Here is a 22298-nt window from a genome sequence, read left to right on the forward strand (position 1 = left end):
GTCCCGCAACGTCGAAATTGCCGGGTCCTCCATGGCGGCCATCAGCTGGGGGGTTGAGAGATGCTCTCTCTCCAGCCCCTGCGGGGCTCTATGGTCACCGTGGGCAGCAGCAGCCCTTAGCCCAGGGCTTCTGGCTGCTGCTGCGGCAGCTGGGGATCCATGCTGCAGGCACAGGGTCTGCAACCAGTTGTCGGCTCTGTGTATCTTGTGTTGTTTAGTGCAACTGTGTCTGGGAGGGGCCCTTTAAGGGAGCAGCTTGCTGTTGAGTCCTCCCTGTGACCCTGTCTGCAGCTGTGCCTGGCACCCTTATTTCGATGTGTGCTACTTTGGCGTGTAGACGTACCCTCGCAGCGCCTATTTCGATGTGGTGCCGCGCAACATCGAAGTTGAACATCGACGTTGCCAGCCCTGAAGGACGTGTAGACGTTATTCATCGAAATAGCCTATTTCGATGTTGCTACATGTTGGCTTCACGTGTAGACGTAGCCATAGTGAGATATTTGGGTTTTTGTAATAGCTTCACCTCCTGGAGTGTTGAGATCATGTGAGAATCTCACCTTTCATTTTTGAAAAAGTACTTACTAAATTCTTGTGGTTGTGGAGAAAGCTTGAAAACATGAATCCCTAAGGCTACAAGGGTAATAACATGAAAGCAAATTCATGTTTTTAAAAATTTTTGGATTTTTAGGCCACTGGTTGGGGAGGTTGCGGCATGATTTTTGTGTATGAGTGGGTGGCAGTACAGCAAAGGGAGAACAATCAGTGATACAATCTACGCTACTGCTTCATGTTTTTCAAACACAGAGGCAAAAAGAAAACCACAGGTTTAAATATTTTCTCTGAATGTTTTTGAGGTTTTTTTTCCACCTCTGAATTAGAATAGGGATAGAAATACTTGTGCTAGAAATGACTTGCATTTAGGTAGCAGTGCACTGGTTTTACCATTTGTTATTTTTTTATGAAGAATCATCTGTCTTAAAATATTTGAGGCATTGGCCAATGAGCAATGCCACTGACATTGAAAGGCCTCATCCTGGTCCTATACAAATACTTTGTAGTTTTGTAATTAACTTGAATTCAGTGGGATCAGATGGTCCAGTGGAACGAGACACAGGGCTAAGATAAGAAAGATATGCTTCTTTATTAAGAGTGTGTTTATGGAAGAAGGCAGTATTGCTAAAAAAATTAAAAAATTAAAAATAAAGCACTGTTTTAACAACTGAATAACAATTTGAAGGTTAGAGCACACAGGTCTTATTGTTTCATCTTAGAATACCATATAGGCACTCTCCCTGCAGGATAATACATATTCAATCTGTCATTTAGATAAGACACACATGTCAGGTGCTAAAAATAGGTCAGCCATGTCTAATGGAAATTTTCATGAGAAAAAATCAAATAGGAATGTTGTCATACTTTATAGTCTTATGAATACATATGCCAAAACAATGAATCCTCAGCACATCTGAACATTACCTTTGCCTACAACTGTTGCCTTCTTCACTCACATAAAGAAATCATTACTGTGCTTAAACTTTTATTTTTCTTCATCAGTCATCCCACTGCTGAGTCTGTTTGCAAGAGAACTAACTAAAAATACAGTTCTGGATATTTGTAAAAACAATAACAAATATTCCTTGAACACTTGTTCTATAATTCATGATAAGAATTCTAGGGTTATTTATAACCTGCAGAAGATACACACTGCTCCAGTGAAGAGAAAAATCCACAGAGCCCCCAGGCTGCATTACACTCTCGTGTTTGATTGGAGAGAGTACATTCAAGGACAGACAGAAGCATACAGTAATGGAGAAATAGATGCAGTCACCTATTCATAGGATGTCTCCTAGCCTTAGAGAGCTGCATCAATTTGAAGACATTCCCCCCAGGATATTTAGACTTTTATAATAACTGCTGAACAGTCAAGGAACAGGGTGATGGAATGATGGGCAAACAATATCAGAGACAAAAATAAAAACATTTTCATACATGTGCATAAAAACATTTGTAGGTGGGAATATTATATACACTCATCTCTTGTTTAACGAGTACTTTACTTATGAGTACTCGCTGAAACGAGGGACGTACATACCTACCTTTGTTCACAAAACGTGTGAATTTCCCCCTTTTATGTGAACCAGATGCGGGATCCTTAGCTGGGGGGGTGGTGGGGAGATCCGCAGCCCTGGCCCCACCCGCTCCCAACACTCCCCTGGCCTGCAGCTCTCTGCGCACCCCCCAGGCCGGCCTGCTCCCAACACTGACACCAGCCCGGTCCCCGAAACCCCCTCCAGCCCACTGCACCCCCCATAGGTACCACTGCTGTAGCCCAGAGGAGCGAGCCGCCACCTCCTCCACTGGAGCCACCACCAGGTTTTAACCCTCCCTCATGCTCATGGCCCCAAACTGCCCCCAACCTGTAACCCTCTCCAACCCAAGGTGCACATATCTTTCAAAAGCAGTGCCACATGTTGCCGCTCCTTCGTCGAGTTAGAAGCACTAGGAACCATTCAGAGACTTTAACATGTATTTAATGGTAATTTAGTGTCCCTCCCATGAGTTTTCGCCTACAAGCAGAAAGTTGGGAACCAGTTGTGCTCATATAGCAAGGGATGAGGGTTTACAAAATGTGGCAAATCCTGAATTTCTGTTTGCTTTGAGAGTATATAGCTCATACAGAAGATGTGACGCTGAGCAAATAACTTGTAAATTATGTATATTTGACAAGATTCATGTATCCTGTATGTCTATTTCTGTTTGTCTCTCTTGGATAGATAGACTCTGAAAACTGTGTTCCTATAGTGCCTACCATAATGAGGCCCTTCTTTGGACTGGACCATTGGGACACTATTATAATACTTGTACTAATGAATAACAGCATACGATCAGATGGTTTCCTTATGTGAAGAATCCCACAAGAGGCTAGAAAAATTGGAAAGGTGCAATTTGTGGAGTTTCCTCTGAAGGCTTGCACTGCTGGGCATGGGAAGGTTTGCCACCTTTTGGGAGAAGCAGGCAGTTCTGTGTCCCTCTGCTGGCTTCTGGCTTCCGGTAGCTCTCTGTTGGCATGCTGTTAGTGTGGCATCCTGAGCTCAGCACATTGAAATGCTGGTGGTATCTCTAGGTTGGTACTTGTTAAAACACTGGCACAGCCTCCCTGCAGAAGCAACTCCAGAGGTCCATACCTACCATTCCTTGAAAGGGGATTGCATTAGCAATGCCAGAACCTTCATCATGAGTTCATACAGCCCCAGGGCTCTCTGCAGGTAAGAGATACAATGCCTGAGTAAGGGGAAAAGAATCTTACCCACAGCAGCTCTCCCCTTGACTTCATTTTTTATGTATGTAGTTTTATGAGTATCTTGAGGGGTTTTGTAAGTGTATTTCCAGAGTCACACACATCCCTCTAGTACAGGGGTTTCTAATCTTCTAAAGCCCAAAATCCCTCTTTGAATTTAAGGGCAAACCAGTGTCTACTGCAAACCCAAATACTGTTGCCCTGACATCTTCTCTATCCTTTCTCTCAGGCCCTTGCCCTGCTTTCTCTGAGGATCTGCCCTGCTCACTCTGTTCCTCCCTGCCCCGCCCTAATACCAAATTTGTATCCGTATCCACATCCAAATCTACAAAATTGAGCCACGGATATCCGCATCCACATTGATAGATGTGGATACCCATTGATATAAAGTGGGATGTCTGCAGATTCAGGGCTTTACCTATTAATCACCTTCATCTGTCTGGAGCATGGTAGGGGTACAGGGTCTGGTCTTTGGCTGAGAGATTGGGAGCGTATGAGCCTGAGTCAGAGTGGTGGAATGCAGGAGGCAGTTCAGGATGCAGGCCCTGCAAGGGTGTTTGGATGCAAGACTGGCTCTAAGATGGTGCAAGGCTCAGGATGGAGCTCTGACTGGACACTGTGTACCTCAGGTGGCTTCCGGGAGTTAGCTCAATGGAGCTAAGGCAGACTGCCCCCACTCCGGCCTGGTACCTGTGCCACTCCCAAAAGTGGCCAGCATATCCAGCGGTAGCTCCTGGGACTGGCTTTGTGCACTGCCCCCTGTCCACAGGCACTGTCCCCACTCCTCCCATTGGCTGTCATTCCCCATTCTTAGCCAATGGGAGGTGTAGGGATGGTGCCTGGAGGCAAGGGCAACATGTAGAGTTCCTCCGACCCGCCTTCTCCAGGGGCCACAGGGATGTGCCAGCCACTTCCAGGAGCAGTGCTGGCCCAGAGCAGAGGGGAGTCTGCCTTATTCCTTCTTGGTGCCAGACTGTTAAGAGCCACCAGAGCTGTCCTGTCCATAGGACGAGGTGGGGCAACTGCCCAAGGCCCTGCAGCTTTTGGGTGCCCCATGGTGGCTGCCCCAACCCACCTATAGATGGGAGGGTCAGGGGTTTACCTGGGGCTGAGGGTCTGGCAATGCGGCAACAGGAGTTGCCTCACCTCCCCTCTCCTCACCATGTGGGTGGCAGGAGCCTGCTTTGCTCTGTGCCACCCTCCTGGCCTGCTACACCCAGTTTCTCCGCAGCGGCGGGAAGTGGAATTCCCTGGTACCAGGACGCTCTGCTTCCTGTTGCCATGGAGAAGCAGGATACAGCAGCGGGCCATGAGGTGGTGTGGCAGAGCGCTGTTTCGGCTTCTGCAACCTGTATGGTGAGTGAGAGGAGGTGGCTGCCCCTGCTGCTATACAGTGTCACCCTTATATTTGTCTGGGCAGCCTTGCTTGTGGGAGAGATGGGGGGTAGTGGAGGAGAGTCTGGGCTTGCAGCAGCCTGGGTAAGTTGACCCAGGTCCTGCACCTGGGGCACTGTGGGGGAGGGAGCTTGCCCTAAGCTGTGCCCCCTCCCTCCCTCGGGATGGCCCTGTTGGCTGCTCTCCCAGTTTGGCTGGAGGAGTTTTCAGGAGATTGAACCCAAATGCCAGGAGACATTTCTGACCCCTGTTCTGCACATAGATGGGAAAGATTAGAGGAGACATATTTTGTTATGTAAACCAATAACAAAGTAATGTGCAGATGTTTACCTCCCGTAGAAACCAAAAACCTAGGTATTGTATATATTTCAATTATCAAAGGGATAATTACTCCAAGTTACTAGAAGTTAGGCATGTTAGAACTCACTACTCAAAGAATTAAAATGAAGCATAAGAGAGAAGTAAAATTTATGAAATGCACAGACCAGCCAAAAACCTAAACTGGCGCACTTGGAAAAGAGCACAAGAAACAAACAACAACACAAGTATATGTTGGATTGGGAAGTGAGTTACCTTTGATCACACTAATACAGTTGTTTACTTGAACCCAGCAAACAAAGGGATCCAAATCATTCTGTATCAGTGACCTGTCTTCTACATTATTTACCATTCCTTTGATTTTTGTGTTATTTGCAAACTTGATCAGTGATTTTATCTTTTCTGCTAAGCCATTGATAAAAAAAATCACATAACACAGGGCCAAGAAACAATCCCTGTAGAGGAGAAAGACACTTGATGGATTGTTCAGATTTATCAGTTAGCAAGCTTTTAAGTCATGTGCTGTGTACCATGTTACATTTTGTATTGTAGTTTTTCAGACTAAGTGTCTCTCTTGACTCTTCACTCATAGTTAGGTGACTGACATAGAGTTAGGATGAGTTTGCTAGGGAATCCCTCACTACTGATTTATGGTGCATGCCAGGAATATATCAACAATAGCAGAACAAAGAAAAGGGCAGTAACCAAGGACTAAAAGACCACATTATCAGGGCCTATGCAGGACCAGGAAGTGGGCAGCCTTCATGCACAGGTCAGTTACCAAATTGTGGTCAAGAGATGTGTCGTGGACGCATGAGGGAGCTGCATCAAGAAGCAGTAAAATCATTTGTATCTGGCAGTCCCACTTCTTCAGATCTGGAAAGAGACATATAGTTGGTGGATTTCCATCCCAAACAGCTAAATTTGTTAGTCTTTAAAATGGTACCTGACTGCTTTTTTGTTTTAGTCAGCACTTCGCCCCCCCAGAAAACTCTGTAAACTGGCATTTCTTGTCCGCACTTCTCCTAGGCAGAGTAACAGCCACAGGGGTTTTGTGCGCTACTCCCGCCCTGTCCCACCCAGAGAACTGGCCCTGCAGCTCCCATTGGCCTGGCAGGGGTGCAGGGGTGACACCTGTGGGCAAGTGCAGCACACAGAGCTGCCTAGCTTCATCCCTGCCGAGGAGCAGAAGGGACAAGTTCTCACTTGCTGGAGCTGTCTGTGGGGAGCACCACCTGGATCCAGCACTCCAAAACCCTCAATGATTTGCTGTGCCCCACCCCACGCCCCAGAGCTTCCTCCTGTACCCCAAGCCCTTCATCCATGGCCCCACCCTGGAGCCCGCACCCCTCCTGCATTTACTCTGGTTCATTGTTAGTTAACTGGAATAGTTGACTAACCAGCACCCCCCATTTCTCCACATTACAAATAACAACACATTTACTAGAGTTACTTCAGTTAAAGGATTTCGTTCCATTTTTGCCCGTATTCAAGACTGTTCAGAACTCTGGCACCTTGAGAGTTGTGATGTTACGCATACCAGTGCTTCGAGGTCTTAAGAATTCGTAGACTGCACATACATGGAAGTTTCTAGGCGCAGAATAGGTAATAGCTGACAGATCAGAGAGTTTTTGAGACCGTTAGTTGAGAGTGCTCATAGACAACAATTCTGATGTCAAAAGCTGCAGTAGCACTGTATTGTGTACTCCAATTGACTTCCTTTGATTTTGATACTCATTAGTCATATTGCAAGAGTGGCTTTAGTCTCATGGACTGACTCACTCTGATGCCTGGAAAAGTATTCGCAAGCACACTTGAGGTCTGTTGTAATTTTTCTTAGTGCCCTGAATAGGTCTAATATGAAATCATCTGTTCTCTTGTAGCATACTGAAGCTTTTCCATAAGTCTTGGGCCTTGATCCAGTGTCCACTGATGTCAGTGGAAAGATACCAGTTACTTCAATGGACACTGAATCATGCACCCAATGACTCCTGTAGAGTTAAAAATTAATGTTCGGTGACCCTGCAAAAACACATAAGCTTAAAGTGAAGCATATGTGAAATTAAGATTTCCAGCTGGCTTATGTTTGTCTCCCATTCAGAATACTCCTCATGGAAAACCCACATGCTTCCTGGAAAAATCTAAAGAATAAATTTTGTTTGAAGCCCAGAAATAACCAGTAGGCTATGACAAAGAAAACAGAGACAGCTAAGATCGAGAAAGCCAAAGTAAAGAAATGAGATGGTACATTGAAAGTATGGAATAGTCAAAGATGCAGTTCACTAAAGCTACAAATGAATTGGTGTTAATCATCCTTGTTTCTTATAAAATTATGTAGACTGTTAGAAGAAGAATTAAAAAAACATGTACAGTGGAAACGAGGGTGAGGAAGAAAAAGGCACAATGCCAAAATGCCCTCATCTGGAAAATATTAATATGACAGCAAAAAATAAGTCACATAGTGGTGGTAGCAATGTTAATTTGTATCTTCACAAATAACAAGCAATCTTGTGGTACCATAAGCTGTGCCTACACGTGCACGCTACTTCGAAGTAGCAGCACTAACTTCGAAATAGCGCCTGTCGCGGCTACACGCGTCGGGCACTATTTCGAAGTTAACTTCGACGTTAGGCGACGAGACGTCGAAGTCGCTAACCTCATGAGGGGATCGGAATAGTGCCCTACTTCGATGTTGAACGTCGAAGTAGGGACCGTGTAGACGATCCGCGTCCCGCAACGTCGAAATTGCCGGGTCCTCCATGGCGGCCATCAGCTGGGGGGTTGAGAGATGCTCTCTCTCCAGCCCCTGCGGGGCTCTATGGTCACCGTGGGCAGCAGCAGCCCTTAGCCCAGGGCTTCTGGCTGCTGCTGCGGCAGCTGGGGATCCATGCTGCAGGCACAGGGTCTGCAACCAGTTGTCGGCTCTGTGGATCTTGTGTTGTTTAGTGTAACTGTGTCTGGGAGGGGCCCTTTAAGGGAGCAGCTTGCTGTTGAGTCCACCCTGTGACCCTGTCTGCAGCTGTGCCTGGCACCCTTATTTCGATGTGTGCTACTTTGGCGTGTAGACGTACCCTCGCAGCGCCTATTTCAATGTGGTGCTGCGCAACGTCGAAGTTGAACATTGACGTTGCCAGCCCTGGAGGACGTGTAGACGTTATTCATCGAAATAGCCTATTTCGATGTTGCTACATCGAAATAAGCTATTTCGATGTTGGCTTCACGTGTAGACGTAGCCATAGAGACTCAAACAAATTTATTAGGTCATGAGCTTGTTCTAAAGTAAATCAAAAGAATGAAGTGCTCCTTTCGAAATCGCTCTTCCTTTCCCATTTCAGGAAGAGTGCCCCCTTTCAAAATCGTCTTTTGAAAGGAAACTTGTGTAGACGCTCTGCAGGTCCTTTTTCTCAAAAGAGTAGTCCTCATGGGGCATGATTTTTCGATCCCCGTCCCGTTCTTTTGAAAGAGTGGGAGCTGCAAGGATACTGTCTTTCAAAAGAGCAGATTGCTCTTTTGATCCGCTTTTCTGTGGGTGGATGTGCTCCCTCTAAAGAAGTTCTTTCAGAAGAGATCTTCAGGAAGGGCTTCTTTCAGAAGATCTCTGCAGCGTAGACGTAGCCATCATGTCATGGAAGCACTCTCAGAATCACCATAGACAGCTCACTGAAGACCTCAGACCAGAGGTCAACAACCTCTGGCACGGGTGCCAAGAGTGGCATGTGATCCAGTTTTCATCTGCATGTGAGATGGGGGCTCAGCCCTGTCCACCTCTCCCCCACGCAGCTCTGAGTTTGCTGAAAGCCATGCAGCTTGTGGATTAACAAAAGACTGGCTAAGGCTACCAATGACCACCTAAAAGGTAAAACTCTGCATCTTCATTTATTTGTTAATGAAGCTGCTGTAAGTAGGGGCTATTCTATTAGTGACTTTAAAAGTGATCATCAGCACTCAGACCACACATGGAAGTCAAAAGGTCAAATTTCAGCACCCCTCCTCAAAGTTTGCTAACCCCTGCCTCAGACCAATGTGAAGGTGCAGTCAAAAAGAAGAGAGAAGGGTTCACAGGACAGAATGGAGAGAGAAATACAGGAAGTATTGTCATGGCACTGGTACTGATCACCCCATCTGAAAAAGGAGATTGTTGAATTGGAAGGGTTCAGAGAATGGGAAAGGGAATGACTAGAAGCATAAATACCTTTCTTACAAAAAGAGAATGGAAAGGTTGAGATTGTTTAGCTTAGAAAAGAGATGAATAGAAAGAGACCTCATAAAAGTATTTAAAATACTGAATGGATTTGAGAGGGTAGATTGAAAGCTTCTGTTCTCCTGTCTCCTAAGGTAAGAATCAGAAGCTACTCAAAGAAATTAATGTGCGACAGATTCAAAACTGGTTCAAGAACATACTTTTTCACACAACACATAATTAAACTTTGAAACTCATTGTCACGGGATGTTCTTGTGGATGCCAAACATTTGGAAAATTCAGTAAGGGCTTGGATATTTCTTTGCATTATGCATTGTAGTTACTGCTAAGAAAACTTTTGGAGAAGGCATAAAAGCTCATGCTTCAGTGTTTAAGCCAGGAGCAGGCAAAATCTGACTGGTGGGCTGTATCTGGCCTGCCAAACATTGGTTCCAGTTCAGTGCAGCACAGTGGGACCCTTGGGCAGGCTCCCTAGTTCCTGCAGCCACATACACAGCTCAAAGCTGCCGGCTGCAGGGACCAGCATGTGTGTCTCTGTGGCACACATCCCTTGGGAGAGGACTCTTTGCTGTGCCCCCACCCCCTTCACCGTCCTGTGGGAGCTGCAGTTGCAGTGCTTGAGGGCACATGCACCACACAAATACCTGTTGCCCCCTCGCCTCAGAAGACATGCTGATACAGGCACATAGTGGCCCCCAGCAGACAGTCACTTTGAACAAGGGTCCTACTGGGCTGCTGGCTGGGAGCCCCCTATGGCAAGCCTCTGCTGGCAGGAGCACATAATCCGGCATCCTCCTCCCATACCCCAAACTCTTGCCCCAGGTCACAACTCCCTCCTGCATTCCAGCTCCCTCCCTGCCCTCCACCTTGACCCCTGCCCCAGTTCAGAATCCCTTCTGAACCCGTTCCTGTCCTGCATCCCATTCCCCTTCCTAGAGCTCCCTCGTGTACCCAGCTTCCATCCCAGACCCCGCACCTCCTACATTAATGTTATAGGCAAGTGCAGCCCTTGACCATTACTGAGATCTTGGAGTGCCCCCCACCTCCATTGAATATCATTGCCCAATTGTGATGTAAGTCAACTAGGAGTGATTAGATGAGACCTTCACTGGGGCAAATTATCTCAAATCTGCATACTGTTGGCTTAATGGCACCTTCCTTTGAAATACATGACACTGACTACTGTCAGACACTTTGAGCAACCACACCTTTAAGAAAGAAGGATTGGGCAGGTCCTTGTACCCTTTCAGCCACTGTATTAGTGGCTAGAAAAAAAAAGATTTTCTTTCTTGTTTTCAGATCACTGGCTACTATTGTGCTCATTGCAAGACACCTGCTAGCTATTTCCCTCTCTCTCAATAATACAGTAAACAGGCCTGGTGTGTGTCAGCATACACGTTATTTAACCTGAAGTACAAGGCTTGTGGAAAGGAAATCACGTCTGAAAAACAAGAATTGCACAGCAATTAGTATGTTGAAGACAACATGATTCTAGAGGTCATATCAGAGCTCTTGGGAATAGCAGCCTTCAGTGAGTTGATGGCATATGATATCCTTATTTGTATGTGCCTGAGACCAAACCACCAGAGAAAATGAAGATTCACATTGATTAAACAGTTGCAACTCCCTGTAGCACATCTGTTTCTATTCCTCAGTGGAGTGTTGCATCTTTGGGATGAGCTGTAGTTGAAAATTCCTAGACTAAACCTCCTAAACTAAATCTCTGTTTGTTATTTATTTTTCTTTAACACTAATACATGGGAGGCCTGTGTGTTGCATTGACATAGAGAGAGTGAAGTGGCAGTTTTAATGTTCCAAACAGCTTTTTCCTTAGTTTCTTAACAAATAAGCCCGACTCCACTTATTTTTGCATTAAGCACAGTGATATCAGCTCATGAAGAGTATACTGGTGATATTGACGAAGCCGGTATATTGCTTTTCCCCCCTTTTTTTAATCTTTTATTACTATGGAGCCAAATCTTGCATTTCTCAGCCCTTACTCTTACCCAGCAGGATTGAATAGGCACTTTAGATTTTGGCCCAAGGACATGTCCTGTCTTTCATTGTCTTTGTTAATAAGGAATTCATTTGCCCTCTGTTTAGTACTTTCCACCTGAAATCCTTTGCTTTTATCACATCATAATCCTCTCCGGAACAACTAGTTGTGTTACTACAAAGAGATTATGACTTCTAGTGGAGAATGAGTTCAGAAGCAGATGAGGTTTTAAAGTGACAAAGATCCTGTTTTTCTTCTGGATATCGCAGGGTAAGATGCATATGAGCAGCGTTATGCATAAACAGAATATTCATAGCATTTTCCAGAAGGCATCATTGGGTGTTTAATATTTAAACAAAATGATTAAATCTAGAAGCAATTTTGATTTGAAATCACTCCGTGAGAGAGAATCACACACTTAAATCCCTCTTTGGCACACATCTCTAAGTACTTTTTGATCTGCTTAGCTTATATAAATATCCAGTCCTGAAGAGTTGTAGCCAGCTCTGAGAGGACTGAAGCAATGGCTAATGTGCCCTGACTATGACCAGGCTTCAGCCAGTAGCCAGTCCTGTATCGGTAGCTGAACTTTAGTCTGTATTTGACATTGAAACTCGTTCAAACTTTGGTCTGTATTTGATGTTCAACTTGTTCAGAACTCAGAATGGGTTCACTTGGTTATACCATCCTTAAAGATGACTTTCCTGACAGTGACAGAGAGGGAACTGTGTTAGTCTGTACTTCTTTCCTAACAGTGGACAGTAATTGCTGATACAAGTTGCTGTTTTAACCGAAAGAGAAGGTCCTCACCTGGAAACTAAATTTGAACAGCTCTATAAATATTACTTTTGCCAATTCATTTAATTTTCACTTTGATCAATTTGACTCCGTATCATAAACTGTTTATATTTGGCCTTCAGCAGTGCAGGTGAATGGAAGCTGGGGCAAAAAGGTTTTTCCTTTGCAATACTATGACATAGCATCATGGATTTATAGCTTTAAATATTTGCGTGTCAGACAAAATCTGTGGATTTCTTGGCAGCATTAGCTTACATTAGGCTGCCTTTGCTAGCCACTATAGATATAATCCTTCTTGTATTAAAGAAACTGGGGACAAAATTCTGCTGTAACTTACATTATGCAATTGGAATTTGGTAGGGTATAAGTAAGGGCAGAATTTGGCCCTGAGAGTTTTGTCTTTGACTTAAGAAGAAGCAAAATCAAGAACAGTTATTTTATAAACATCCTGCTGACTCCACAGAAATTAATATTCTTTAAAGGAAAACTATACAATGAAGAGATAAATCTCTTTTTCATGTGCAAAAAATGATATTAAAGGATGTCAGGCTGGAAATGTCAAGTATATCCAAAAATTAGGGAATGTCAGACTTCAGTTTAGCCATGGGACCTTATTTCAGGTTCTTTTGAACATCAAATACGAAGTCTGAGTTTGAGCCAACAATAGAGCATAACTTTCCAGTGTCCCTGTGGAGTGACTTAAAGACAAAAGTAATTCCTTTATTTTCTGTTCACTCCCTGACCATCCTGTACACTGAATGAGGACTGGATAAGGGAGAACAGTGTGGCCATGTCTACACAGGCACCTTTTGTCGACAGAACTGGGCTTTTGTCGACAAAACCCATAGACCATCTACACGGCTAAGGCGCTATGTCAAGAGTTTGTTGACAAAACCCAGCTCTTCACCTACCAGAGTTATACCTCTCCCCATTCAGATAGAGTGCCCGTGTAGACACTTCTGTCAACAGACAGGGCTTCTGGTTCACCGTGCAGCCCTGCTTGCAGAGCTTCTGGTCAGCCATTCTGTTGAGAGAGGGTGGGGCAGTCTGGCTGCTCTTTGTTGATAGAGTGGATTGCTCTTTTGATCTGCTTGTATGTGTAGCTGCAATCTGTCAACAGAGGTCCTGCAGAGAAATTTCTACTGAGAGTGATATCTGTCGACAGAGGCTTCCCGTGTGGCTGTAGCTTATGTGACCATGCAATGAAAGACTATCAGAATACACAGGCACAAAGGGAACAAATTAAGGTTGCTAAGGGACTCGTAATTCTGGTCTTTGCTAACCTTAATTGCTTGAATTTGCCATCTAAATAACATTTTAACATACTTCTGTATGCAATTTCCTTGATTTTTTTAAAAAGTAAATGGAAAAAATAGAAATTGAGATGCTAAATTCCAGGGTTCAGTAAGAGCTAGGAACATGCCTAGTGTAGTTGGTGCATGCTGGATTGGAGCGTTGTCAGTGTGATTGGCTTGTAGGAGTTTCTTGATACTAGGAACATGCTTAGTGCAGTAGACGTGGGTAGCTCTGTTGGGCTGACAGCTTGGTAGTTGGCCTGAGGGAATGAAGCTTCATCGGGCTGGAAACAAGTTCAGAGATTTTAGCAGCATGCCTCTAATAAGCTTTACTGACCATGTTAAAAAACATCTTCCAGAGGTTTATAACTTGCCCAAATCTAGGTGGATTTGTGTCCCTTGGCCTAAAGAATATTCTGTCCCTTGGCCTGAGGAATATTCTGTTGCCAAATTTCAAAAGTTCCTCTTCTGAACCCTGAATGTGGTCGAGCTCTTAAAAGGAATGGTTGCCAAAAATTAACACTGGCAACTACTGATTGTTGACTGAACCTCTTTTGTTGGAATTCTCCTGGACAGTTCTACCTGAGGCAGAGAGCAAGCATAGAAAATTTTAATCTGAATAGAGCTTGTTAGAGATACAAGCAACTGAAAATATAGGCTTGTAACAAAACATGTTGAGTGGCATTAATTAAAAATGTGAGTACCAACTCTGTCTATAACATTTATAATCTATACATATAGAGAGAGAAAACCAAATATGATGCCTTAACTACTTAACATTGTAAATTTACAGCTGCATGCTAATTGTACAGTTAACAGTATTTGTAAACCTTTCTCCTAGAATCTTTTTTCTCTCTAGTCCTAATCATGAATAAGATCCTCTACAATATTTCTTTTGTTATGTTGCTGCATTCTGAGAGTTGTATAACAAACATTGCATTTGTCTTTTCTGTGTCATAGGGCTTTAGACCAAGTCCTCGTCATGCCAGAAGACGTGTAGCACCTCGCCTTGAAGAAACACAGCCTCTAGCAGAAGTACATCACTTGAGTGAACAAGAAACTTCCGTAAGGAAAAGAAAAATCAAGAAAAACAGCAGAGTTCAGCCAGAATTTTACCATTCTGTTCAAGTCACACCAACTCGAAAACCTGTGAGTATTCTACTACTGTAATAGAACAATACTCAGTATGACAATGAAGCGTGGAGTATAATTTTGTTTTGTGTGATATGTATGGGTTTTATTCTACTTATCACTTCAGAAAAACCCTGCACATATCAATTTGGCAGTATTTTTAATGTTGATGCTTAACTGATTTATCTAAACCTAGCTTTTAAGGTTTTTTTTTTTTTGAATTTTGACTTTTAGTCAAAAATTAACAAGTGAACTCATCCTAATATTTTATTTTTTGACACACGACACATATTCTGATTAAGTTCCTCACAGGAGTGGCCTTGTCAAACCTTCTAAATACTGTGCTTAGATTTTGATTAATCTCAAAACCACATACATTTGAACAAAGACAATGTAAAGGTCTTTCCAGTTCCATGCTGTGTTAGCCACTTTTCTGTTATGCAAAATTAAGATCAAGCCCCACCTTTCTTCACTCCTAAGGCCTGGCCTATGTACTTGTTTGTACTGGTATAACTATTTTGGTTAGGGGAGATTTGCTACTGCAATACTTAGACAGGTAAAACTCCTAGTGTGGATGTGATAGACTAGTGGAAAGGGGTGAGCAAACTTTACATTGAGCCACACTTTCCATCCCTGCAATTAGCAGGTCCCCGAGCCTGTCTACTGTTATCCATACCAATGGACATTTTGGTTATGTTCATATGAAAAAAAACCCAACCTTTCAGAACGTGTAAGAAAATAACTATTTAGAATGTAAAAAACTTCATTAATCAGTAAATAAATCTGAATAAACATACATGAAAACAGTAACATACTTCAACGTTTTTAATGAGATGGCTGAACCTAGGACCCGGCAGCTGATTGTGCTGCAACCCCTTACTAAATTTCATGCATTGCTGTGGGGCCCTACTCCCCACTTTGCACATCCCTGCCTTATAAAGGTAGAACTTATTTCCCTGCCTGTGTATGAATGATCTGTACTGGTATAAGCAGTTTTATATAGATATGATGGTATCCATAGTAGGGGGACTGTACTGGTTTAACTATATTGGTATTTCTAACATCCAAGATAGGACAGGAAACAGGATCGAGGTTCACAAGTGAAAAGAAAGCACCTGACACCAAGGCTGGTTAAAAAACATTTATTTGAGGCAATCAGCACCCCAAAGTAAATTTTCCAACTCTATATGGCAAGAAGCATTGATCTTATGTCCCTTCAGTGGTTGGAGAACCCAGAATGACTGCAGATGGCCCCAAGGAAGTCATGTGCCACTGGTGCCTGGCCCTATGGAGAAGTCGAATTTGCTGCTCAGCAGTGTGGTTTTTATAGGTTTCCTAACTTGCTGAGTCATGATTATATAACTGTTAATTCAATTAGTACACTGAATGTCCCCATGTCTGTTCATGTGCTGATTAAGTTACTTATCAGGCATTGTTCGCATTCATAGGGCAGGTAGGCTGCTCTCCCTGGGTCACAACATCATAACAGGACCCCGCAGCCACCCCTAGATCTGCACGTACAATATTCTTCCACTTTGGTCCCTTATAGTATTGTTAAAGCAGTACAACTTTGGTGTTTAGACAAGCCCTACTAAAGTCCCTGTTTTTGTCCCTCTTATGAAATCAGAGCCACTAGAGTAAGCTACATCCTTTTAACCCAGAGCCAAGAATTGTTATTAAGCTCAGTAATCAGCGAATGACTATCTCATATCTCCTGCTTTCCTCACCCTTTTACCTTTCCCCAGTCACCTCTCTTACCCCCATTTGTTTCTCCTGTGATCTCCTTACTATTCTCTCTTTTCATTTCATTTTAGTATTTCTTTTCTTCACTCTCCAGCATTCTGTCTCCCGTACCTTCTATTTACCTTAGTCCTTGTTACCCTGAACCCCATCTTATTCTCACTCTCCTGTGTTGGGCTCCCCTTGTCTATTGGTCTCCCTTAATTTCCAGTCTGTTCCCCTTTGCCAGCTCTGGTCTTCTCTCTCTTTGCTCTTTGATCTTCTAGTCCTGTCTCCCCTTGTTCCTTGCCCTTCCTCCCTTCCCTCCATCTCTCTCCATTTCATCTGCTCCTGCTCCAGGCATTTCCCACTTCCAAAGACCTCTTTGTGCTGGGGCGCTAGAACAGATTTTATAGTGGGAGAGTGAGCCATTGAACCAACTGTAAACCCTGTATATGATGGAAACAACTTCAGGTCAGGGGCAGCACCCCCGCCTACTCCCAGTTCCCACACCTATGCTTTCTGATGCATCGCTCTTTACCTCCTTCTAACCCACATGGTAGACCTATGCTGAAGGAGCATTTTAAACAGCACTTCTCCATTTCTGGGACTATTGAGTGACTGCCTCTGATTGCCCGCATGGGGAGCAGTGTACCAGAGAGGCTGAAAAAGTGAACTAGCAATATGAACTTGCATGAGCAGCAAGCTCACATTGCAAGGAAGAGTTTGCCATGCAAAGCCAGCAACACACCTTGGAGACCCAAGGATGAGACTGAGAGATACACCAAGGCAAAAAGCCAGACGAAGGGTAATCCTACCATGTGCCTTTGCCATCCGTCTTAGATTAGTGGGTCTGTGCAATAGCCTGTAAAACCAGCCATTGTGATATTAATAAATCTCAAATTTAGAGCACATGTCTCTAGATACTGTTGTGATTATAGGATTAATTTGATGTAATGTTTGTTCCTTATAGGTAGTGCTGTGTTTTTGAATGGTCTCAGGTTCTAGGTTTTCAGTAAGAACATATTACAGTATATAACCACAAGTCAGTCCTTTATCAAACTGCATGCTACAGGCAAAGTTTAACCAAAAAAAATCAGCTCTATTCATCTTAAAGACCGAGGGGATTGTTAATAAGCTCCCAGTGACATTCTGAATCAGCTTGATGCCATGACAGTGCAGCTTTGTGGTGTTTTATAGATTTCCAAATATTACCTATGGAGATGGAAAGAGTTATTATGCCACTCTGTCACACATTTCCCTGTCAGTTCCAGATTGTTTCCTACAGTACATTGTCTAATCTAATGCTTTCTTCAGTCTAGTTCTAATGTCACAAATAACAATGCTTCCACCACTTTTCTTTGGGTACTATTTCACATTCTAATATAATACTGTCGGGAAGATTTTTTTTTAATTTCAACCTACATTTTTCCTTCTGTACTTTTTTATCCTGTTATACCTACTTGTACCACTCTTAAATAACTAACCCTTCTGCCTTCTTAATATTTACACACTATAAATATTTTTAGACATATCCCTGCCTCTTTAGTCATCACTTGGACAGCCTTTGCACAGCTCCTGTTTTAATCTTTCTTCATAAATAGTTTCCTCCAGCCCTTTGATCATTTTTATTGTTTTTCTCTTAGTGTCCTCTAATTTCTCAATATGTTTCTGGCAATGAGGTACTTTGCTATGTGCACAGCATGTCAAGTGTGGTCACACTATGATGCTATAGTAAGAAATAACCTTAGAACCTGTTGATAGTTCTACATACAATAAACTCTGTCTTAACAGGCATTCTATCATCCAGAACTCTCAAAAACTGACATTCTACCTATAAGTAATTTTAGTTGTTTTCCAGAAGAACAGTATAGTGAAAGTAAGTACAAATAAATACAGCAAGTACAGTGTAAGTTTACAGTGTACAATACTACTGTTTTTGGTAAAGTACTCTGTGTACATTTGTATGTTTCTTACTATCTAATCTTGTTTTTCATTAGTTATTCATTGCTAGGTATAAGTCTCTGTTATTCACAATATTTGAATATCCAGCAACCTCAAATGCCAGGGCTGCCTGATATGAAAGATTTTACTGTATTGGAATGGCCTGTTTTGCTGTCATATTTTCAGTACATACTCTAGTGCTTTGCTATCTGTTATTGATTTCCAGGGTTCTTGTTCTTGTTGAAAATTAGTATTGTTCATTATTTTGCTGATATGTATTTGCTTTCATTTTTCGTAGTCAAGTCTTGTTTTTGATATCTCCTCCCCGGATCTGATCTTTTAGGTTCATTTGGATTACTTCTCTCTTTCATTTGTTATCTCATTGCCTTCCAGTTTAGGCTCTGACCCTAAGCATTTATGCATATGCTTACTTTGGTGCATGCATGAAGTTCCACTGGAGGCAGTAGAACAGGTCCCATGTGTAAAATTAATCACATACAAGTATTTGCAGGATTAGAGCTTCTGCAAAGACCATGCACATGATGTTTACTCCTTCTTCAAATTAAATAATAAAGATCGATAAATGTAAACCAAACACTGTTGCCTGCAGTACCAGATTCACAAATAGACTGAGGTACATGTTGCACCTCCCAAATCCAGGACTCTCTTGTTCAGGACCTGAGAGTCCTGGGGCCACGGTCAGAGCTGGGTATGTGGGGCTGGAGCTGGGGCAGATGTTCACCAGCCTGGCCGCATCCAGTGTCCACGAGGCCCAAACTGGAGCTGGGGTTGGAGCTGGCAGCAGCTGGGCGGGGGTCAGGACTGAGGCTGGCTGATCAACTGGCAGTGGGGGAGCCAGTCAGGGTGGAATCACAGCTGGCAATGGGGAGGGACGGTGATCGGAGGGCGGGCAAAGCTGGGGACCTTCCCTGCTTCAATAAATTTCCTCATTGGGATGGGTCAGGTTCCAAAGATGCCACACCAGGGAGGGATAACCTGTACCTAATTGCTAAGATAGGCATGGAATTCCCGTGCTTAGTGACATTGGTATTTACAGAATACCTGCTCAGCTTCTGCTGAACACTGTAGGCACCTAAATTCACTCACAGCTATGTTTTCAGAACAAAAGTTCCCTAGGTGCCTATGGTTCTGCACTGGAGCATGCATACTGCTGCCCCATTGTAAGTGTCCTGACTCCTATCTCCCCTCTAACCCTGGGAAAGAGAGGCATTCAGTCAGCTAACACACCCACAGAGCTAGATGCACTAGGTGTGCTGAGAGTATGCCTGCCTTTACACAAAACAGCTGGTGTGAGGGGAAGAGGAAGGGGAAAGAGAGAATAACTAAAGTTGGGTGTTGAGCACAGTCATCCAGGATGTAGGAAATCCAGGATCCAGGCCCCCAGTTCCAGTGATTTTCTAATTATTTATCAAAAGTGAAATTCTTTCAGTGTGAAAGATTGAGAGAACCACACTTCAGAATATCCATGACTCAGTAGTTAAAGGACTCACCTGAAAGATGGGAGACCCTTATTCAAATGCCTGTTCAGTAGAGAATGGGAAACTGAAAGTAAGTACCCCTAATCTCTGGGCTAAAATTTAGAAGGAATGTCTTCTTCCCCTGGTCATGTGTAAAAAATACCCAGTTCCAGGAGAGGGTTCATTGCAAAGACTCCCATACAGATATAAACACCTCCCTCCTGTCTGATATAGGCACCGAACTCCCTGCGTGGGGCAGGGTTTAAGCAACACCCCTCTTTTTCACATCTCCCAGTAGAGCCTGATCACTTAATTTGGGCTTTGTGAAGCTCAATGATTTTCTAGACACCTAAAAGCTAGGAGCTGAGATGTGAATCTAGCCCCGGATAACCAACCTCCAACACACTGTTGTAATGTAACATGCTTCTCTTATGATGTAAAATAAATAACTTTTTTTCCACTGTGACCTATAATGGTAGCACTATTACCTTGTGGAGACATTCCATAAAGGTATGTTATATTGAGCAGGCTTTAAACCTTGGTGCATAAACAAACATAGACTACATAGACAAACTAGCGAGATTTGTAGACAAAACTGGGGTTTTGTCAACAAAACTGGTGGAGCATCTGCACACAAGATGCATGTTGTCAACAAAAACTGTCAACCAAAAAGCTGTGTAAATGCTCTGTGGGGCCATTTTGTCTACAGAATGGATCAAAAGATCGATCCGCTTTTATGTGTAGACATGATCTATCAACAGAAGTTTTGTTGGAACATCTCTTCCAACAGTGTCTTCTGTAGACAGATTGCTGTAGTGTAACTGGAGCCATATATTTTAGTGATGAGGCCATTTAGTGTGGTTTTGAACAGAATGTAGAAACCTTGAGACATGAGATCTTATTTTCAGGCAGTATGAACTGGCCTAGCTCCATGGAAGTCAAAAGAATTATGATACATTATAGTTCCGGAGAATATGGCTTGTGATGGACACGTTTTTTAAAATGTAGCTACGTAAGTGGCCTGATTTTTTAGGTGATGAAGATCATGCAAGAGGATGCAAAAGCTGCTACTGTGTATTCACTTCTCCTGCAAAGGTCTTTTTCTGGCTACTTTGTTAGTGTTGCAATATCTTTGTTTTCAATTATAAGGGGTGTTGTGAATATACCTACACTTGTAATGTTGGTATAACCCAAACCTGTGATCGAACATCTTTTAAAAGCTTTAAATTGACCGTTGAGATTTGCTTTTTTGCTGGCATAGATCCAAGATAGTGACCTTGAGTTGGTTTAAAGAAAATTGCCATGTGAAGGAAGATTAAAAAGACCGGGACTTTTCATCTTAGAAAAAAGGAGACTAAGAGGGGATATGATGGAGTTCTATAAAATCATGACTGGTATGGAAAACACGAATAAGGAAAGGTTATTTATTTGTTTCTATAACATAAGAACTAGGGGTCACCAAATTAAATTAATGGATAGAAGGTTTAAAACTAACGAAAGGAAGCTTTTCTTCAGGCAGCATGTAGTAGACCTGTGGAACTCCTTGCCAGAGGATGTTGTGAAGACTGAGACTTTAACAGGGTTCAACAAAGAACTAAATAAATTCATAGAGGTAGGTCCATCAATGGCTATTAGGCAGGATGGGTAGGAATGAAGTGAGTTCCTAGCCTCTGTTTCTCAGAGGCTGGAAATGGATGACAGGAGAGGGATGACTTGATTATTACCTGATGTGTTCACTCCCTCTGGGGCATCTGGCATTGACCTTTTTTGGAGGACAGGATACTGGGCTAGCTGGACCTTTGGTCTGACTCAGTAATGCCAAACAAAACCTTGTGGACCAAAACAAACCAGAAGCCAATGGAGATCCAGATCAAGAAGAGGCCATATCCTGCCTAAGGACTGTGCAGAATGTATCACGAGACAAGCGTTAGAATGGAGTCCAAAAGGAAAGAGGAAAAGGGGACATTCCACACAAACATGGCAATGAAGTTTCCTGGACAAAGTAAAAGCAGCTGGCTTAACATGGCATCAAATCAAGACTATCGCTAATGATTGCAAGAGATAGAGAATGACTGTGGAGGCCCTGTGCTCCACTAGGAGACCAAAGGATTAAAGAAAAAAAAGTATGGCCATTCCTGTGTTTTGTTCTTATTTCATGGCTACTGTATTATGGCACAAGCTGGATGTGCAAATCTCTCAAATCACAGTTTCATCTACATCAAACACTTCCCCAGAGATATATCTGTTGTCTTCTACAGGCAATGGGTAGTGCTTGCAAGATGGCTGACTCATGTAAACATAATCAAGCAGAAACCAGGCTCATTTAAAATCTAAAAGCTTTGAAACATAATTAAAAATGCATTTTTATATTTATCATAGAGGATAATTACAAAACCAAATACTATACTGAGGATGCCACACAAATTACATTACAAATAACAAGCAGTCCTGTAGCACCTTAAAGAATTTTCTTTGTTAGTCTTTAAGGTGCTACAGGACTGCTTGTTATTTGGGAAGCTACAGATTAACATGACAACTTCTCTGAGACCAAACAACAGTGCAGACAGTGATCATCCAAACTCCTTAGGCAAGTGCAGAAATTTACATTTGTGAAGAGCTCTGTTGGACACCATTGGGACTACTCAGAACAGCTGAGTTTCAATGATCAGAGACTAAAGCAAAGCTCACACCCAGAAAATGCTAATGATATGTCAGGGATATTGAT

General features: G+C 43.1%; 1 protein-coding gene across 8 annotated transcripts in view; it reads left to right on the forward strand.

Moving 5' to 3' along the window:
• The window catches only part of DST (dystonin), a 483110-nt gene that overhangs the window by 6230 nt on the left and 454582 nt on the right, over positions 1 to 22298 (forward strand). For all 8 annotated transcript variants that reach the window (XM_074991114.1, XM_074991115.1, XM_074991118.1 and 5 more), the window contains exon 3: positions 14262 to 14450. In XM_074991114.1, the coding sequence (XP_074847215.1) occupies positions 14262 to 14450 (189 nt within the window). The remainder of the gene's footprint in view (positions 1 to 14261; positions 14451 to 22298) is intronic.

This window comes from Carettochelys insculpta, chromosome 3, assembly GCF_033958435.1.
Source record: "Carettochelys insculpta isolate YL-2023 chromosome 3, ASM3395843v1, whole genome shotgun sequence".
Classification (NCBI taxonomy): Eukaryota; Metazoa; Chordata; order Testudines; family Carettochelyidae; genus Carettochelys; species Carettochelys insculpta.